The sequence below is a fragment of the Trachurus trachurus genome (assembly GCF_905171665.1).
Source record: "Trachurus trachurus genome assembly, chromosome: 23".
NCBI lineage: Eukaryota > Metazoa > Chordata > Actinopteri > Carangiformes > Carangidae > Trachurus > Trachurus trachurus.
This window is the reverse complement of record NC_139912.1, coordinates 17,687,026-17,704,476: the sequence shown is the minus strand read 5'-3', so window position 1 is coordinate 17,704,476 and position 17,451 is coordinate 17,687,026. Positions and strand designations below refer to the sequence as shown.

Below are 17,451 nucleotides of genomic sequence, written 5' to 3'. Positions count from 1 at the left end.
TGCAGGTCACAACTTGTCCACCAGAGTGTTTTGGAGTTGATGGATTGTGTATTTGATGAGTTTGATGAGGGAAACCAAGAAATCCCATTAGCCTCCGTAGCGTAGCTCTGAGCAGCTCGCGGCTCTGCTCCGCCATTCTAAAAACAACATGCACCGACAATTAAAGTTAACGAACCTACTCCTAAAACTATAGGGATTATGGCAATGGGCCAATTTGCCAAAATGTTGAACTATCCCTTTAAGACTGGCCTGACTCTACTGTCTAGAATAGATTTGTGAACGTACCCCAGATGGATTGAGGGCAGATTTGAGATCTGACCGCTCTGACCTGATCTGGACCACATGTGACCGTGTTATTCTGAGGCTGAATGCTGCTGCACATGGTGCCAAAAGAAAAGTTAAAGAGAACAATTCGTCCCGAGAGGGGACGTCAATGTTGGCGTCAGATCTCGTGACAACTCCAGTCGTTATTGAGATGTTTGAGTCGCTGCTCACACTAACATGTCTGAGAGTGTGAGTCACACATCCCAGCAGCTCTGTCATCCTACACACCCTGGGCCGTCTCAGATCATTCTGTTGCCGGCCGAACCAGCGATTTCCTAACATGAGGAAGAGGCGGTGTGACTGATATCGTCTCTTCTGACAGAAAAGCTGATGCTGCGGCTGCATCGGCCTCCTCCTCCTGCCAATCATAACTTTTGAGATCAATTCCTGGTGCTGAAATCGTGCTGGAGCTTTCCTTTAAATCCGTGACCTGCCTGTTTGACAACAGTGTATTTTGAGCACATCTTCAGTGTCAACAATTCTTTGCATCAGAGTTAATTTAGCCACCAGTGTTGAGACCTACAGTGATTTGTCCTCAACCTCACTCCCACCGTCACCTTCGGGTCGTAAAGAAAAAAAAAATCCTCTCCGGAAGCGATGTGCCGCTGAACATGCAGATATGCTGATTTAGTGTCCTAGTTAGTGAGCTGGCCTGAGAGCTATGGCTAAAGACAGCACATGTATACCATATAAACAACCGAGGTAATGCGGTAATGCTCCTTCATTTCCGAGCTCTTGGCGTTCTTGCGGCGGCTGAGCAGACCTAAATAAACTGTGATGAGGGTTAAATTTAGACTGAGGGGCCGTCGGCTCGGCCCCTCAGCGCCAGCGGGGGCTCCTGGGCCCGACCCTGTGTCCGTGAAACGTCTCTTTTATCTCCTCTGCGCGGCGCCGTCAGGCCTTCCCCGCCTTCATGTATGTGGGGATGGTGCCTCGCTGAGTCAGGCCCTCGAAGCGTTTGTACGTGTAGTTGAGGAACACCCAGTCCTTGGACTTGAAGTCTGGCTCCGTCGCGTTGGCTGTTCACAGACACAAGGAGAGCAGAGAAAAGAGAGGTTGTTTTCTAATCGCCTGTGGGAGGTCTGACGAGACATGCAACGGAAATGAGAAGCCCCTACGAGTATTTAAAGACTTATAAAAGCTGAGGCGACAAAGGCGGTGTTGTTTCTCATAAGTTACATAAAGGAGCGGATGCTAACATGAGTTTGTCTGCGGCTGCAGAGTGTTTGATGGGACCGACCTGGCTGAAGGATGTCTGACTCAGGGAAGTCATCGAAGTTGGAGGTGTCGTCAATGCTCTTGATCTCAATGGAGATGGCTGCAGGCCGCTCCCTGTGGAGGAAACACACACCGAATGAGGAGGGAGGACTGACTCAGAGAATCCCAATGACCCCCGCTAAGGTCCCTGAACCCTCACAGACAGCGCAGAAGTACACAGTAAAAGGGTTAAAGGGATAGTTCAACATTTTGGCAAATTGGCCCATTGCCATAATCCCTATAGTTTTAGGAGTAGGTTCGTTACCTTTAATTGTCGGTGCAAGCTATTTTTAGAACAGCGGAGCAGAGCTGCTCAGAGCTACGCTATGGAGGCTAATAGGATTTCTTGGTTTCCCTCATCAAACTCATCAAATACACAATCCAACAACTCCAAAACGCTCTGGTGGACAAGCACATTCACCACGCTAAGCGATAATAACAGAACGTTATGAGACAGAGTTGTTTTCGAGACAAATGCAGAAACTGCTTGCCGAAAAACTTCCCCCGATGGGCATGCATCAGCGGTTTTGCATGAATTTACCTACTCCTAAAACTATAGGGATTATGAAAATGTGTCAATTTGCCAAAATGTTGAACTATCCCTTTAAGATCAGGGATGTTTTTGTTTGAACAACTAGACTCAAGCTACTCGTAGTGTGTGTTGCTGATCACACTCTGAAGCTGATAACGTACGGAACATTACGAGACGAAGTTGTTTTCAAGGTAAATTAATGCAAAACCGCTGTTCCTGTCGGGGGCAGTTTTTCGGCAAGCAGTCTCTGCATTTGACTTTGTTCGATGTGTTTACCCTCCAACAGGAGAAAAGGGACAATACAAGAGAGGTGTGAAAAAAAGGACAGGAGTGAAAAAGTGTTTCATTTTACTTCACTTTTACTCTACTATAACTTTACTTGAGAATTTATGTCTATCTATGTCTCTGCACCCCAGTGGAGAAGTATAGGAATGTTTTATACTGTTGGAAAATTGTATATGTAAAATGTTGATGGAATTTTGATATGTGGAATCAAATTTTAAAAAAAATGTAAAAAGAAAGAAATGTGTGTATTTCCCTGAGGTAAAGTCTGCAGAAGTATGGACTAACGGAGAGAGTGTCCTCATGCCCTCAACAGAACTAGGACCTGATGGACTAGAGGTTTGTCAGTCACTGAGGGGAACTGGGCCTGAGGGTTGTGGTTTTGTTTCAAAGATAAATAAATAAATGAATGTATAAAACCTGATGTGTAATACCTGATGTGCTCCCAGTCCACTGACTCAAAGAACGCATGACTTTTGATCTCCTCCACACTCACGGCTCCAACCCTGTTCTCAGCATCAGTACAATACCTGAAACACACACACACACACACACACAGCAGGCTGATGACAGAGCTGCTCAACAAACCTTTATACAATCAGTACTTACAGTAGATAGAATAAAATGTGTACATACTTCAGTATCAAGTCTTTGGCCCTCTCTGAGATGGGCACTTCAGGTGGGAAGACGAGCGTTTCTTTCCAGTTCATCACCTTCCTGTAGGTTTCCTGTGGCGTCTCCGAGCAGAACGGAGGATAACCTGAACACAGGCGAGGAGGAGGAGGAGCTGATGAAGGCTGCTGCTACTCTGACGCAGCGGTATCTCGGTTGGATTTTTTGTTTGTATTAACTTTCAAATTATTCAAATTATGATGCCAGTTTCTCCATGTTGGTCTGACTCACTCTGGCTCCCAGACTCATTCATTCTTACCGATGAGCATCTCATACATGATGACGCCCAGAGACCACCAGTCACACAGCTTGTTGTATCCTGTCTGCATGAAGACTTCAGGGGCGATGTAGTCAGGAGTTCCCACAGTGGAATAAGCCTGAAAGTCACACAGATGATCTCCTTAGCCTTATTGTTACCAGCATTTAATATTTTTCATTTATTCATTTATTTGTTGTAAATATGCCAGATTTAGCTTAAGAGCTAATTTCCATCAGCAATACTCATTTTCCACGTGTATCATTACACCACTTCAACCTTCTTTTAGGGGATTATAACAGAACTGGGTTTATGATAAATATAGACTCATCTGGTTTACAGTTTCTTCTTTCTTACCAGCTGCCTCCGGTTCTTCTTCCAGGTTTCTGCTTTCCTCTTTGAGTTCATATTTTGAAAAGCTGCAGGATGGAGAAAAGATAAACAGGATAAACATATGAACCGTTACTGTTCAGATTTTCAGAGGATATATTTGCAAGTTTTCTCTGCAGCTATGTCTTCAGAGCGGAGTGTAGGCTACAGTAAAGTGACAAGGTGGGCCAGGGCCAGCCGGTAGTGTGCTAACTACATCAGAAGAGAAGATGTGATAGAGACAAAAGTATGGTTTTGTTTCCACCTCTGGACACAGCTGCTGCTGCTGCTGAGGAAAGAGATGGAATTTGATGCTGATCTCACAACGTTTCTTCTACACTGATAAATAAACAGCTGATGAAACAGCTATGTTGGTTATGCATAAAGTGGAAAAAAAAAATTGGTGTCATTTTTACATGAATGCATTGTTGCAGAATTTTTATTGTGGATTTTTCACTCACAGAAGTCACTGGGTGGGTTGTGTGTCAGGTTCCTGTAAAACTCTGTGCGATGAGCTTTCTTCAGTCCTGTACACAGACCGAAATCTGACAGCTTCACGTGTCCCTGTGAAAAAACATGTCAGGTAAATCTGCACTGTCAGGACAGGAGTCTAGGTGTGTGTGTGTGTGTGTGTGTGTGTGTGTGTGTGTGTGTGTGTGTGTGTGTGTGTGTGTGTGTGTGTGTGTGTGTGTGTGTGTGTGTGTGTGTGTGTGTGTGTGTGTGTTCTCACCCTGGAGTCCAGCAGCAGGTTGTCAGGTTTGATGTCTCTGTGGATGAAGCCCAGCTGGTGGATGGAGTCGATGGCCAGAACCGTCTCTGCGATGTAGAACTGCGTGGCCTCTTCAGACAGAGTGTCCTTCTTCATCAGCAACGTCATCATGTCGCCTGGCAACAAGTTCACAGGTAAGAACTTTGGAAAAAGCGATAACCTCTGGATTTGTATTCCTTTGCACGTCTTGTTCACGTTGGGACACTGAACTAAATGAACCCTGTCTCCAGATCAACACACATCAGTAACATCAGAGCAGACCGGGTGAATGAACACAGGTAGTTTGTGTTTTATTGACGTCCAATCAGAGGAGGAGCCACAGTGCAGGTAGAGGCCAGGCTAAGCTAACAGACTAGGCAATGAAAACACAAGGCGTGCACTGACACTGATGTGTCTGTAGTGACCAGTACAGACCTCCAGGCAGGAACTCCATGATAAGGTAGAGGTTCCTCTTGTCTTGGAAGCTGTAGAACATTTTGACCACCCAGGCTCCGTCAGCCTCCACCAGAATATCTCTCTCTGCCCGAATGTGAGCGACCTGCAGGGGGGGGGGGGGGTCGACAACCTCAGATACTTGAACACAAACTCCTTTGTGCTTTTACATCCTCGTTAACAACGGTACTGATGAAAGCCTCACCTGCTCCTTTTCCAGCATGTCTGCTTTTCTTAAAATCTTCATGGCGTAGATATGTCCTGTGTCTTTTTTCTGCACCAAACGCACCTGAAGGACAAAACACCAGAGTCACAAGGAATGTGTAAACAGCTGTTTGTTTCAGTCGGAGACAGCAGTGTTGCAGATCAGGCTTATTATAGTTCACTAAAACTAAAACTAGCAGTGAAAAAATAATCTAGAAAACTGAAATAAAAATAAAAATGACAATTTTTCCAAAAACGAGAACTAAATAAAAACTACAATGAACAATTATAAACTACGGTAAACTAAAGTAGAGTCAGATAACATCAGCTTAGTTGTAGTTTTCTTAGAGATGTCTAAAGCTGCAGGAAGAAAAGGCCACAGCTCAATATGGGACGACTTGGAGTACGACCCATAGGTAGAGAGGAGTGAATGGGACCTGATGAGGACTGATGGGAACATTTTGGGATGCAACCAAGGGGGCAGTTGTCGGTCTGAGGAGTGAAGCTCACTTCCGCGTTCAAAAAACTGCAATCCCCTCGGCTATCGCTGGGGGCTGGCTCCAGAAGGGAGCAACTCCAATTGAGCCCCATGTTAAAATAGCCGATTTTACAGCTTAAAAAAAACATATTTACAGCCTGGTACATTTCATTTTTTTGGTCTCAACCGATAGTTTCTACCCCCGCACACACTCTGAGGGGGGTGAATTTTTTTTAAACTCTACCGTTTTACTGTTATTAGGTTTAAAGTTCTGGCCAATCAGGGCGCAGAACCGTTGAGTGACAGGTCCGGCGACCGCTGCTACGAGGCCAGTGGGCGGGCTCTCGGCCGGCCAACGGCCGCACCGCTCCAAATATGGCAAGTAGAATCCAACATGGCGTGGCTCAAACCCCCGTAGTAGCGGCACAAAACAGACTCCCCCAAACCAATGGGTGACGGCACGGGTGCTACGTCCATTCTTTTTACAGTCTATGGATGCAACTACCGTAAAAAGGAAAAATCCCATAAATGTGGAAGTTCATCTTCAGAGGTCTGACAACACCTGAAAAACTAAAAAAAAACTAGTCAATTCCTCAAAAATACTAAACTAAAACTGATTCATCACTTGTTGAACTAACAAAACTAAACTGAAATAAAAAAGCAAATTGAAAAACTAATGAACATTTTAAATCTATAATAACCTTGCTGCAGATATAACAGGAAATTTCAGTTCCTGCTGTGCTGAAAGTGCACTGAGTTGTGGTGGTCTCTATTTGCCTTCTCAACACCTTGACGAATCAAACCTTGCGCTCACCTCTCCGAAAGCGCCCCGTCCTATAACTTTTAGTGACTCAAAGTCATCCAAGCCCAGCCGCGTCCTCTTCAGGCGCAAGAACTCCGTCTCCTTGCGGGCATGCTGGGAGCGCCGCATCACTTTCTGCAAAACACAGAGAGAAGATCAGGGATTTGAAGAAGGTGAATAAAAGTAGAAGAGAAGTTTATAATTAATTATTTACAACAATTTAGAGAGAAAACAAAGCATACTGTACCTCTTCATCCGGTAAACCCTCGTCTTCCATCGCCTTCTCCAGCTTTTTCTGCCTAATTAAAGCATAGGGAATACAACTCTGAATAATACATGCAAAAGTACAGGTGCATCAATAAATATCATGAATGTCATGGAAAAGTTAATTTAATTCAGTCGTTCAGTTCAAATGGTGAAAACTCATATATTATATAGATTCATTACACAGAGAAATGCACCTGTGTATGACCTGGGATCAGCTGACCCAGAGTGTGTAGGATCTTTCTTGAAGGAAGTAAACAGTGAGTCAGCTGAGGTGACAAACGGTGTCACCTGAACTAGGGATCAACTCTCAGGTAAGGTGAGAGCTCTACAGGTACAGAGGCTGGATTAGAGGACAGGCGTTGTGTTCACACATGATTAGCAGCGCCTCAGCTTTGTTACCCTCTCCAGCGGTGGGACATCTGATGCCTTAAACAACAGCTACATTTACATGCAGGGTAAGCGAGGTCACTGGCTGCATTCAGACCTGGCACTAACAGCCTGCTCAGGTGATCTGATAACAAGTCAACAGATCTGGGTACGTCAGTTACCACCTAGCAGAAGAATGCATCTCTACATGCATGTGAAGTGACTATTAAGAGTCAAAGAAAGAAAGAGAGAGTTGCTTATAGATCAGTGTAATGGTTTGGGCTCAAAATGAATCAGCCTTTAATTCTGCATTAGGCAGTGATGGCCAAATGGTTAGGCTGCATACCATATGGACATACTGAGCACTGAGCACCAACAGTTTGACTCCTGGCCATGCTCCTGCATGTCTCTCTCTCATTTGCATACGTATGAAAAGGCATAAAAACCAACCAGAAAGAAACTACAGTGGCCCTGAGGGCTCAACATACTGCAGCTAAAGAAAGCACCTACAATTATACAAATGTGCTGCAAATTCAGAACAACGTTATTAAATTGATGCGCAAACAACAACATGAAGGGACTTGTTGTAAATGCCCAAATTTGTCATTTGCAGCTAAAAGCATTGACTAACTAATGGGTTCCAGCACATTTATCACTTTTTTTTACAAGTTTTCTTTTTTTTGCCTTAATTGTGAAAGTGAGTATGAGTGAGGAAAACGGTGAAAGAAAGAAAGAAAGAAAGAAAGAAAGAAAGAAAGAAAGAAAGAAAGAAAGAAAGAAAGAAAGAAAGAAAGAAAGAAAGAAAGAAAGAAGAGCATGTGTTGTCAAATTGATATCGACACAGTCTGGAATGTCCCTGATAAAGAGAGTCAGTCAGATGCTGTGGGTCAGGTGTGTGTCCATGTGTGTGACGTCTCCTCAGGCTGCGTTACCTCATCTCCCGCTCCTCGTGCTGGGTGAGCAGAGTGCTGTAGAAGTTTTCCAGTGTCAGCTTGGCCACAGTCACCCTCTCTCGGGTGTGGTTGCTCATGGGAAGGGCAGCTGCAGTCCCTCCCGTCATGGCCATACTATCCTGAGAGAAAAGAAAAAGACAGCGACAAGGTAATGGCAGGTTGTGGATGAGAAACATTCTGAAAGATTGAATCATTTTACCTCACACAGCATTGTTTTAAACAGAAGTATCATGACTTCAATCTGTTACCACTTCAACACATCCTCACCCAGTGCATCACAAGCAGTTTGGCTAATCCCTTTTAGATATTAGTGGGACATTCTTGGTTCTTTAACTTTTGCTATTGTAGTGCTACATTTTTAGTAATAATAATTAGGGCTGCAATATTTTCATTATCAATTAATCTGATTGTTTCTATCAATGAATCTTGATTATTTAAACTATTAATTGATTAGTTGTTTGGTCAATAAAATGTAAAAAAAATGTTGAACATTGTCAATCAGTGTTTCCCAAACCACAATCAAATGTCTTGTTTTGTCCACAAACCAAAGAGATACTCAGTGTATTGTCATAAAGGCACAAATAAACCAGAAATATTCAGATTTAAGAAGTTGAAATCAGAGAATCTGGACTTTCTTTCTTAAATAAATCAATTACTTTAATATGGTAAATAATTATTGTTCAATTAATCGAATAATTGTTGTGGCTCTAATAGAAATAATACATTTTATTTGTAGAGCGCTTCTCACCTGATGAACACATTTCCATTCATTTAAGCTAGCATACTGGTTTGCTCATAAAGCATTAGTCCTTTCTCACTTGTTTTCTGAATGAAATAATACAAAATAATAGAATATGACCCCTGAGAACAGACTGACGCGGCAGTAACACTCAGTGCAGACACTATCTAGCATGAGACTCTGCTGATAAACATCACTATGCCACTTTCTGGAGTGACTGGTCCTTCATCCTGTCATTGTCACTTCTGCTGAGCAGCCACTGACTGCTGTTACATAAAAGTTACATAAATTTGCCGTGACCACCAGGGAGGTGCTCACTGAGCCTGCTGGTCAGAGTAGTAGTAGTAGTAGTAGTAGTAGTAGAGTCAGTGCTGCAGCGACACACACCAGAGCCCTCACTGGCTTCCCACCCACCGACCCACAGCTCAGGGCCTAATGTGTAGCTGACAAGTTTATCCCTGCACCACCTGTCTGTCTGTGCTCTCCTCTATCTACACTTGTTGAGTGCTGTGTTAGCTCATGATTCAAAAGCTGGTTATTGACCTTCAGAAAGTACCTTCTAGGAACATTATTAACCAACTGTACAATGACTAAACCAATCTTTAAGAAGATTCAGCTCCTTTATATCCTTTAAATATAATGGCACTTAACAGAGCCAACAAGAGCAGTGGCTCCAACCTTTTTTGGCCTGTGACTCCATTGTGACATCACAAATTTCTGGCGACCCCACTGTCAAACAAGAAGCACCAGCTCAGATATTTTTATATGCTGCATTTTACAATAATAATACAATACAATACAATAAATCTTTATTGTCCACCACGGTGGAAAACTGCCTTTGCCATGTTGTTTGAACTCGATTTATATTTGAGGAAGTGAAAGTATAGAATACAGTTGTGTGTGGTGTTAATAATAATTTTAGAAATAATAATAATTAGTTAAAAAAATGTTTTATCAGTATTTTTTTTATCAATGAATTGACTAGACATTTCAGGCGACTCCACGTGGGGTCCCGACCCCAAGGTTGAAAAACACTGTACTAGAACATCCTAACTTTGAAACAGGTTAAATCAAACTCTTCTTTTCAGGTCTGGGCTAGAAAAGGTGTAAAATGTCCCATATTTAACTCTTCCTACTTGACACTCCCTTAAAATGTGAAATACTGATCCATATGATCTCTTTGTGGAACCAAAGCCCTTCTCGGTGCAGCTTTACATCTCTCTCTGGAGCTCTAGTAACAACAGGTGGATGAGCCTCTTTTCTCATTGGCTAACTTCTAAGTGATCCAATAAACATACAGCAGCTTTCAGGTACACAAAGATGTAATGTTGGATGGTTGGTCCAGATGGGCGGGGCTTGGAGCAGGGCTGAGGGCTTTTTGAAAAAATCAACAGTTAGGTGTTGATTTCAATAAAAGGATTTATATGGTATTTTTAAAAGGTATTATATTTAAATTTAAAAGGTTTTATAATTTCAAGGGAAAGTTCTATGGTCCTTCAAAATGCTTTCCCTTCTCATCACTCTCTGCATAACAATGTCAGCAATGTTGTTTTTTTTCCATTTTTGTTGTTTGCTCAGCTCAGCTGTCATAAATTGTTACCATGGCAACATCGGTCTTGAGTCTTCAGTGTTGATGAATTCATCAAGTGATGCATTCAAATCGACCGTTGTGTGTGAGATTTGTTGTGCATGTCTTAATTCATGTTGCAGGGTGGATCTCCAAACTGAAAACATTATCTGACATTTCACTTAATGCCTCTGCTGCTTCAATATAACCGAGTGTAGCTGAATGATGTGAAAGCGTGCCTTTAAATTGTGATTCTGACTGCTGAGGCCAAGCGGGGTAGAGGTCAATGATCAGGAGGTATCCGTTTTTACATTTCAGTGAGCACAGTCCTGGAACAGATCCCTTAACCACAGACTAGGACGAGGTGCCCAAGTTAGAAAAATATTCCTGTGACCCCGTAACAGGGACAGGGAATCATGTGCTGTGGATGGCTCACGGTCTGCAGGGTTTCATTCCAGGAACTAATCACTGATCTTTCTCAGTATGCATTCCTGTGAGGTTTTACACTCTTGGATACAATCAAACTGTCAAAGAACATCTCTGAAACTAAAAACATGAAGGTGAAGGACAGGAGGGGAAGGTGGAGACAAAAGTGGGGAAACCAAAGCCCATGGTTCACATACAAGAACAATGCATCACTTCAGTCTTTAACAGGTAGAGATTCAGATGAACAGTTTCTCTCAGCTCACACTTTAATGATTGTTCTCTCCCTGAGAAAAACTATTTCACTATAGGGACGACATCTTGGATTTGATGTGTAGTGTTCGTGTGGGTGGAAAGTAACTCACAGAGAGGAGAAGATAGATACATAAGTAGCCACTAGCAGTAGTAGGCTTATTACCAAAAGAAAAAAAAAAGCATGAATGATGATGTAAAACTATAAAGTGAAAAAACTAATTTTATTCTTAAATGAATAGGAAAGCATTGTGATAAGATTGTGATCATGGTATGTAACAGAGGGAAGAGGAGGAGCGTGGATATGTATATTCAAAACATTTCAGCATTAGTAAGCTATGAATGGACTTGATTAGTTCACATGGAGATAAAACAGCCCTGCAGCCTGCAGATAGGAGCTGTGTTTGGTCTAGTCACGGGCCCTTGTTCCCATCCCGGCTCCAACAATCTCACAACAACCAGTCACTTCCTGACTTCTGAGGAAAATCTCTGAATCACTGCCGCAGGCCGCTGGGTTCAGGAGAAAAACACAGATGCCGGTGTTGAGTTACTGAGATCTGGACGGGTTCACCTGAGCACAAACACTCCGAGGAAGCTCCGTTTAAAAGGGAAACAACAGCTGATCATCGCCGGTGAAATGTGATCTTGAACAAACACAAAGACGGTCAGGCAGACTGATTCCAGATCTGATGGGAACCCTCTACGTACTGTACCCACAGAGGCCGCTCACACAGGTCAGGCAGGGAGACACTATCACCTCCAACGTTTGTACAATAGTCACACATGACAAAATTAGCAATTATCACTCTGATTAGAAATGATGTGATTCATTTAATCAAAGCTTCAAGTATAAAGTCATCCTTTCTGTCATATGGCCCAAGCCTCTCTCTCTATCTCTCAGTGAAGATGAGCCAACATTCATTCTGACTTGCCACAGCAGAGGAAGGACTGGTGCTGCTAATAACATCAATAACAGGCAAAGCTGACATTTCACTCATCATAATGAGCGCTGTTGAAATGAATTTAGTGACAATGACTTGGGTCCGTTCGATGTCTCAGATCCAGAAATGAGAGAGCAGCAGCCGTTCCTGCTGACAGGACAAACCTCGTCCGTCAGAGAACACTGATGCTGTGTCTCCAATCGGACACTTCAGTCACTTAGCTACACTCACTTGGAGTACAGCAGAGTGGGCACAGTGTATTCTTTGGTGTAGCGTGGATTTCAAAAGCAGTGTTTCCTCTACATTCATGTAGGAGTGGCGGGCCGCCATTCCTAAATCCTATCCGCCGCTCCTTCCAATTTCTTTTTTTTTTTATTGTCGCAAAGTCTTTGATTCTCGTGTCGGATGTCACGCTCGAGTGCTAGTGGAAAAGCAAAAAAAAGTGTGTCTGTCCGCTGGGCTTATAAATAAACAACACTGATGATTATTATTGTAGCCCATAAGTTTAACATGTCATACCCCAATAATGTTGCAATCGCGCGGGGGGTTGCCGTCACCCCTTAACTTTGGAGGCTGAGTGGGAGACACAGGTGTGTACACCTTCTTGCTTCCACTGACATTGTAAACATATGCACTTGTACGTATGGGAGTTTGTATGGTTCTTGGTGGACTGATGAACAGAATCGCCTCTGGGATTAATAAAGTTGCTCTAATCAAACCAAATCAAACACGGACTGCAGAAACAACAGCAACAACAAGTAACTGTGACTGTTGACCACTCTGCCTTGACTTGTGTTGTATTTCCCTGTGTGATGTGGCATGGAAATGAGGCTGCCATCATCACCAACATGTCTACTTCCTCAGCTGCTCTTATCACATTTAAAAACACTCTAATGCTCATGCTCCTTCCTCTACTTAAGCCAAGATGGCGACTACTGGGAAGTGTCCACTCATTGACTTTTTGACCATAGTGAGGCGACTACAGAGGTTCTCAGTCCACTGCATGTTGTCATGCTTCAGTGTGAATGCACTTACAGGTGTGAGAATGGACGTGAACCAAGACACAACACAAATCTGAGTCTACTGTACATCCACACTGCTGTGTTTTCACACCACCTCTGTCCAGACGACTGTTTTAGCTCCATGTCTGAAACAATCTCCATCCGCAGTGTTACACATAAATATGTGGACAAAGCAATCACACACTGGACATGTGTGAACTGCTGTAAAAGGAAGCAGATTTTTTCTGCAGTGGATTAGTTAAAAAAAACTAAGTATGGATCAATAGCAGTGTTAATCAACCAAGCAACAGATGCTGGCAAAGACAACAAGGTCAGTAACGTTTGTGATTTATCATCTGTGTTGCTGTCTACATCATTGTTTCCAAAGCAATCTCTGTTTTTGCTCATCCAGACTGCAACACAACCTTTAAGTCTTCTGGTCCCAGTAGTGTTTCCAGAGTGGACCAGAGGGTAAAAACAACAACATGTGCTTTAAAACAAAAAGTATTGTGGACGTAGCCTGTGGCTGCTGAAATGGAATTCAGCCAATATTACTTTATCCTGTTATTTGACTTTTCTGATGTGTCAAAATATCTTCAGTGTAAAAGACACACTGATGTCCATCCACACTTGTGACATCAGCCTGAATGGGTCTTGAGCTTGTTTTTCCACCAAAGTGGAAAATGAGGCATCACTCACACAGAAAGTGTTTGCATCACAGCTGAGAGACACAGACGGCCTTTAGCTCAGAATGAACGTATTCGGTTTGGCTTGAAGTTAACCAGATCCACCCAGAGCTGAACAAACAAGGGGACGCCGCAGGCACTTATAAGGTAGGCATCTGCAGAGTAACTCATGCAGCCTAGAAAAACAGGGGCCAGGGGCCAAAACTGACCATTACAGCTGTATACTACAAATGGTCATAAAGAGAAGAACTTGTTGTGACATTTCCTTGTTTAACTGAAACTGTCAGATGTTTCATCTATTTTAATTACACAAAATAAACAGCAGTGCAGATAGTTTTGGGTTTATCTGCTGATGTCTCCCCAAAACTACGAGTCAGTAACTGTGTAATCAACAGCAGTTGTTGATATTTCCCACAAAGAAAGCTCCTGTGTGTGGATGATGGTAGCTACATGTCTTTTATTTAGCCTATAGAGCACCTTTCCAGTCTTAACTCCCCCTCAAAGATCTTTACACCACTTGTCACATTAACCCATTCACAGGCACACTTCCATACACATATAGCCTACAGCTTTTCTACCATAAGTACAGCAGTGATCATCAGGAGCAACTCCAGGTTCAGTATCTCACCAAAGCACACTTTGACGTGTGGAGTGGAACCCTTAACCTGTGCTCACCTGCATGGACGATACAACATCCCTGACATCGTAATAGAAAAAAATAGTGGCCACATTAAAATTCATTATAAGGCCAGAGAGATAGTGAGTGTTGAGTCAGACTTTTAATACCACTGTATGTGTAGGGAAAACTATTATCAATTAAGTATGAATACAAAACTGAAATGAAATAAAATCAACACAGAGGACTGTCATTGTTTCCCCCATGGTGGGCTTCTCAGTTTGGTGTTAAATTCTTTAGCTTCTGTGTGTGTTTGTGTGTGGAAACACACACATGAACTCCACCCTTCAAGTAGCCTACTGTAAGTAACTGGACAGGAAACCCGCTCCGTCCTGAATGAAAGGGCTCAGTCATGACACAGAGAGAGGCATGGGCGCGCGCGCACACACACACACACACACTTGCCTTCATAAACACATGGCTACACCTGCATAGTTAAAGCACTTCTGGATTGAAAAGTCACTAATGGAAACTGGTAACAGTGTTAGTAATACAATGTCAATAATAATTCAATAATATTGCTATTCTCAGACCAGAATTCCAATGGCAATATATTCAGAATGTATCTTTATTAATTGTTATACAGTTGTAATCTCTGCTTTACACTTTACATACGTTCACCAAGTACGAAAAATAATGTTTTTTGTTGTTGTTTTTTGCATTCTGTCCAGATCAATACCATATGACATTATGTCATATGAAATTACGAGGGAACAAAGCTAAATAAATGTGTAACATGCATGTGCACGTATGTTTTTTTTCCTGTTAACCAGTTGTCGTGGTTTAGAATGAGGCTACTTGAGATGCTGTGTAACGTTACCTGCATAGTTGAACTATATCCACACATTAATGCTTAGTCGATAAACTGTATGCAACCTGCCTAGTGCCTGTCAGCCCTCTGAGCTGCCACTGCTGCCTAGGACATGATGATTAACATTAGCTTATACTAACTACTGCTCAAACACATTATATTTACCATTTTATACACAGATCCTGGGTCAGCCTGCAGCTGTGTTGTGTTAGCTAGCTCTCTGCCTGCTGGGTTCCCTTTGCGTCCGTCTGGCAGGTTCCATTACAGCAATAAATAACAAACAAAAAAAACGACGACAGATTTTTTTTTTTTTTTTTAAGAAATATTGTTGACCTACCTCCGTGTCCTGCTCCAGAGTCAATTTTTTGGCTTCCCGCCAGCCACAACCCAGGTGAAGAAATGTGTGAATCGGTGTTTTCCTGCCTAATATTTAGGCAGCTCAAGTCTACACGGTCCAGTTACCGACTACCCTTCAGAGACCGACCAGGCTGCACAGTCAACATCGCCGATATCAACGCCAAATCATAACACCAGCCCTCTGACGTTGCCAACAAGCTAACCCGACATGACTTAAAATTTTCCTAACGTCATTAATTGTAAGTCCCGACCTCCACATTCACTGGTTCCCTCGTCTTTATCCCAATAAGAGAATAAGGAATAAGCAGCGTTGCTTCCTGGGACCGTTGGTTGGGCTCATCAGACGTTCTGGCCTGTGGCCTGGGCAACGCAACGTTGTGGCGCGTGAGTGACGTTACCGCGAGCCAATCAGCGATAAGGAAAAGGACCCGTGGTTTCCGCTGGCCAGTCGTATGTGGGATATACGTATGAGTGACAGGTGTAGCAGCCAATGACAAGGTCTGAAACGCAAGCGTTGGGTTTCAGGGCACAGGTTCATTTGGTTAGCAAGCACATGCAGCTATTAAAGAGTACACCAGCAATATCACTTTATGTTCATAATAATGATTATGCTCATTGTGAACCTTTGATGTAAAACATGAAATATTATTCAAATCACACAGAATCGTAAGATTATCAGTCACATCATTCATAAATAGAAAATGCCACAAGAAACTAAAGAGGGTATCAAAGGTCAATAAAAGGTCACATTGTGATCAAAATATAAATTGATTGATAAAACCGACCATGACATGAATAATTTAATTTCAATATCCCGCCATTATGTAAAAGTGAAAGGACAAATAATCTGAACCCAGGGGCATGTTATTGAGTTTCTTTAACCTAGTGCCAATATCAGAGATAAAACGCCATAAAATGTGATAAGATAACAACGAAAATAGTGACAGAGTGCAACAAACAGCACACAATGACATCGGTTTTATTAATGCAAGATTTCAAGCCCAATAAACTTAGACATAGGTTATATTTTTAAGATTTCAACACTGTTTTAGTGTAGAAATTGTAAAGGATGGTGACTTAATTCCCCTGATTATCCAATCCCAAGGGTTCTTAGAAATGTAGCTATTATCTGGCGTTTCCTTGTAGACTGGTGTCAATGAGACAAAGAGTAGCTGGACACAGCAACACATTAACCTGATTACTGCTACTATTGCTGCACAGGTTGGTAGGTGAACTTGTCTGCCATAAATATCCTTATTTGGACAGGCTGAGTGCTTTTACTGTTAGAACCATGATGTCAACATGCAGAGGTGGGTGTACCCTGCTAACACATCTGGGTGTGGTGTCTAGCGGACAAGGCTGTTTTTATATTCCTCACATTTCTCACATCAATGGGGCCCACTGAGCTGTGACACAGCACCTATATTTAGATTTGGGCTATAAACTCTCTGGCCCGCAGCCTACGCTTTGTAAAGTTCAGTCCGAAACAGCACCAGACCACTGAGACACTGTTTTAATTCAATCAAAACTGGACCACATGACTGGACAGTTATGGAGACTTTCAGATAATATAATAATTTGATCAATTCAAACTTGAAGAGGATATTTCACTAGATATTTTCTAATAATAAAAATTATCACATGGACTGTCTCATGTCACTTGGGCCATAGAAAATATACATAATATACAGAAATAATTTCTCATAACTTTTACCTCTAACTTTTTGCCAGCTGGGAATTTTGTGGTTTCTAATACCATGAATAACTTATTGTTCCCATCAAGTACATATGAAGTCAGCAGCTCTCTTCCGTTTTACTCTCAGCAGCTTCTCATTTTTTCCACCCTATTTTTATCTGTCTTATGAAATCGTCCTATGTGTTGTGACTTTATTCTAAAATCAGAATTCTGTTGCTTAATAATTTGACATTTTGTTCCATCGGGCGTCTGCAGTCCTAAACGTTTCTTATAGCAGTTACATTGTCATACAGTGTAAGCTCACATGTTTAAAGTTAACAGAGGTCTGTGTATACAGTG

The 17,451-nt window shown here is 42.4% G+C and overlaps 1 protein-coding gene across 1 annotated transcript; it reads right to left on the bottom strand.

Annotated features, from left to right (window-relative positions):
* Positions 1–156: 156 nt before the first annotated feature.
* Positions 157–15,759, bottom strand: LOC311006733 (serine/threonine-protein kinase 38-like). Its single transcript, XM_083999653.1, has 14 exons — positions 15,397–15,759; positions 7,943–8,082; positions 6,625–6,676; positions 6,390–6,512; positions 5,099–5,182; positions 4,876–4,999; positions 4,423–4,577; positions 4,154–4,256; positions 3,681–3,742; positions 3,327–3,444; positions 3,032–3,155; positions 2,830–2,925; positions 1,565–1,656; positions 157–1,343 (listed from the first exon to the last, which is right to left on the bottom strand). The coding sequence occupies exons 2-14, from the start codon at positions 8,074–8,076 to the stop codon at positions 1,219–1,221; spliced, it is 1,392 nt and encodes a 463-aa protein (XP_083855779.1). The 5' UTR covers positions 8,077–8,082; positions 15,397–15,759; the 3' UTR covers positions 157–1,218.
* Between the last annotated feature and the right edge of the window lie 1,692 nt (positions 15,760–17,451).

Coding starts and splice junctions, on each gene's coding strand:
- LOC311006733 (XM_083999653.1), bottom strand. CDS start 8,076: ATGGCCATGACGGGAGGGACTGCAGCTGCCCTTCCCATGAGCAACCAC. Junction 4,257..4,422: donor ACCTGCTGCTGGACTCCAGG/GTGAGAACACAC, acceptor GTTTTTTCACAG/GGACACGTGAAGCTGTCAGA. Junction 1,344..1,564: donor GTCAGACATCCTTCAGCCAG/GTCGGTCCCATC, acceptor GTCTGTGAACAG/CCAACGCGACGGAGCCAGAC.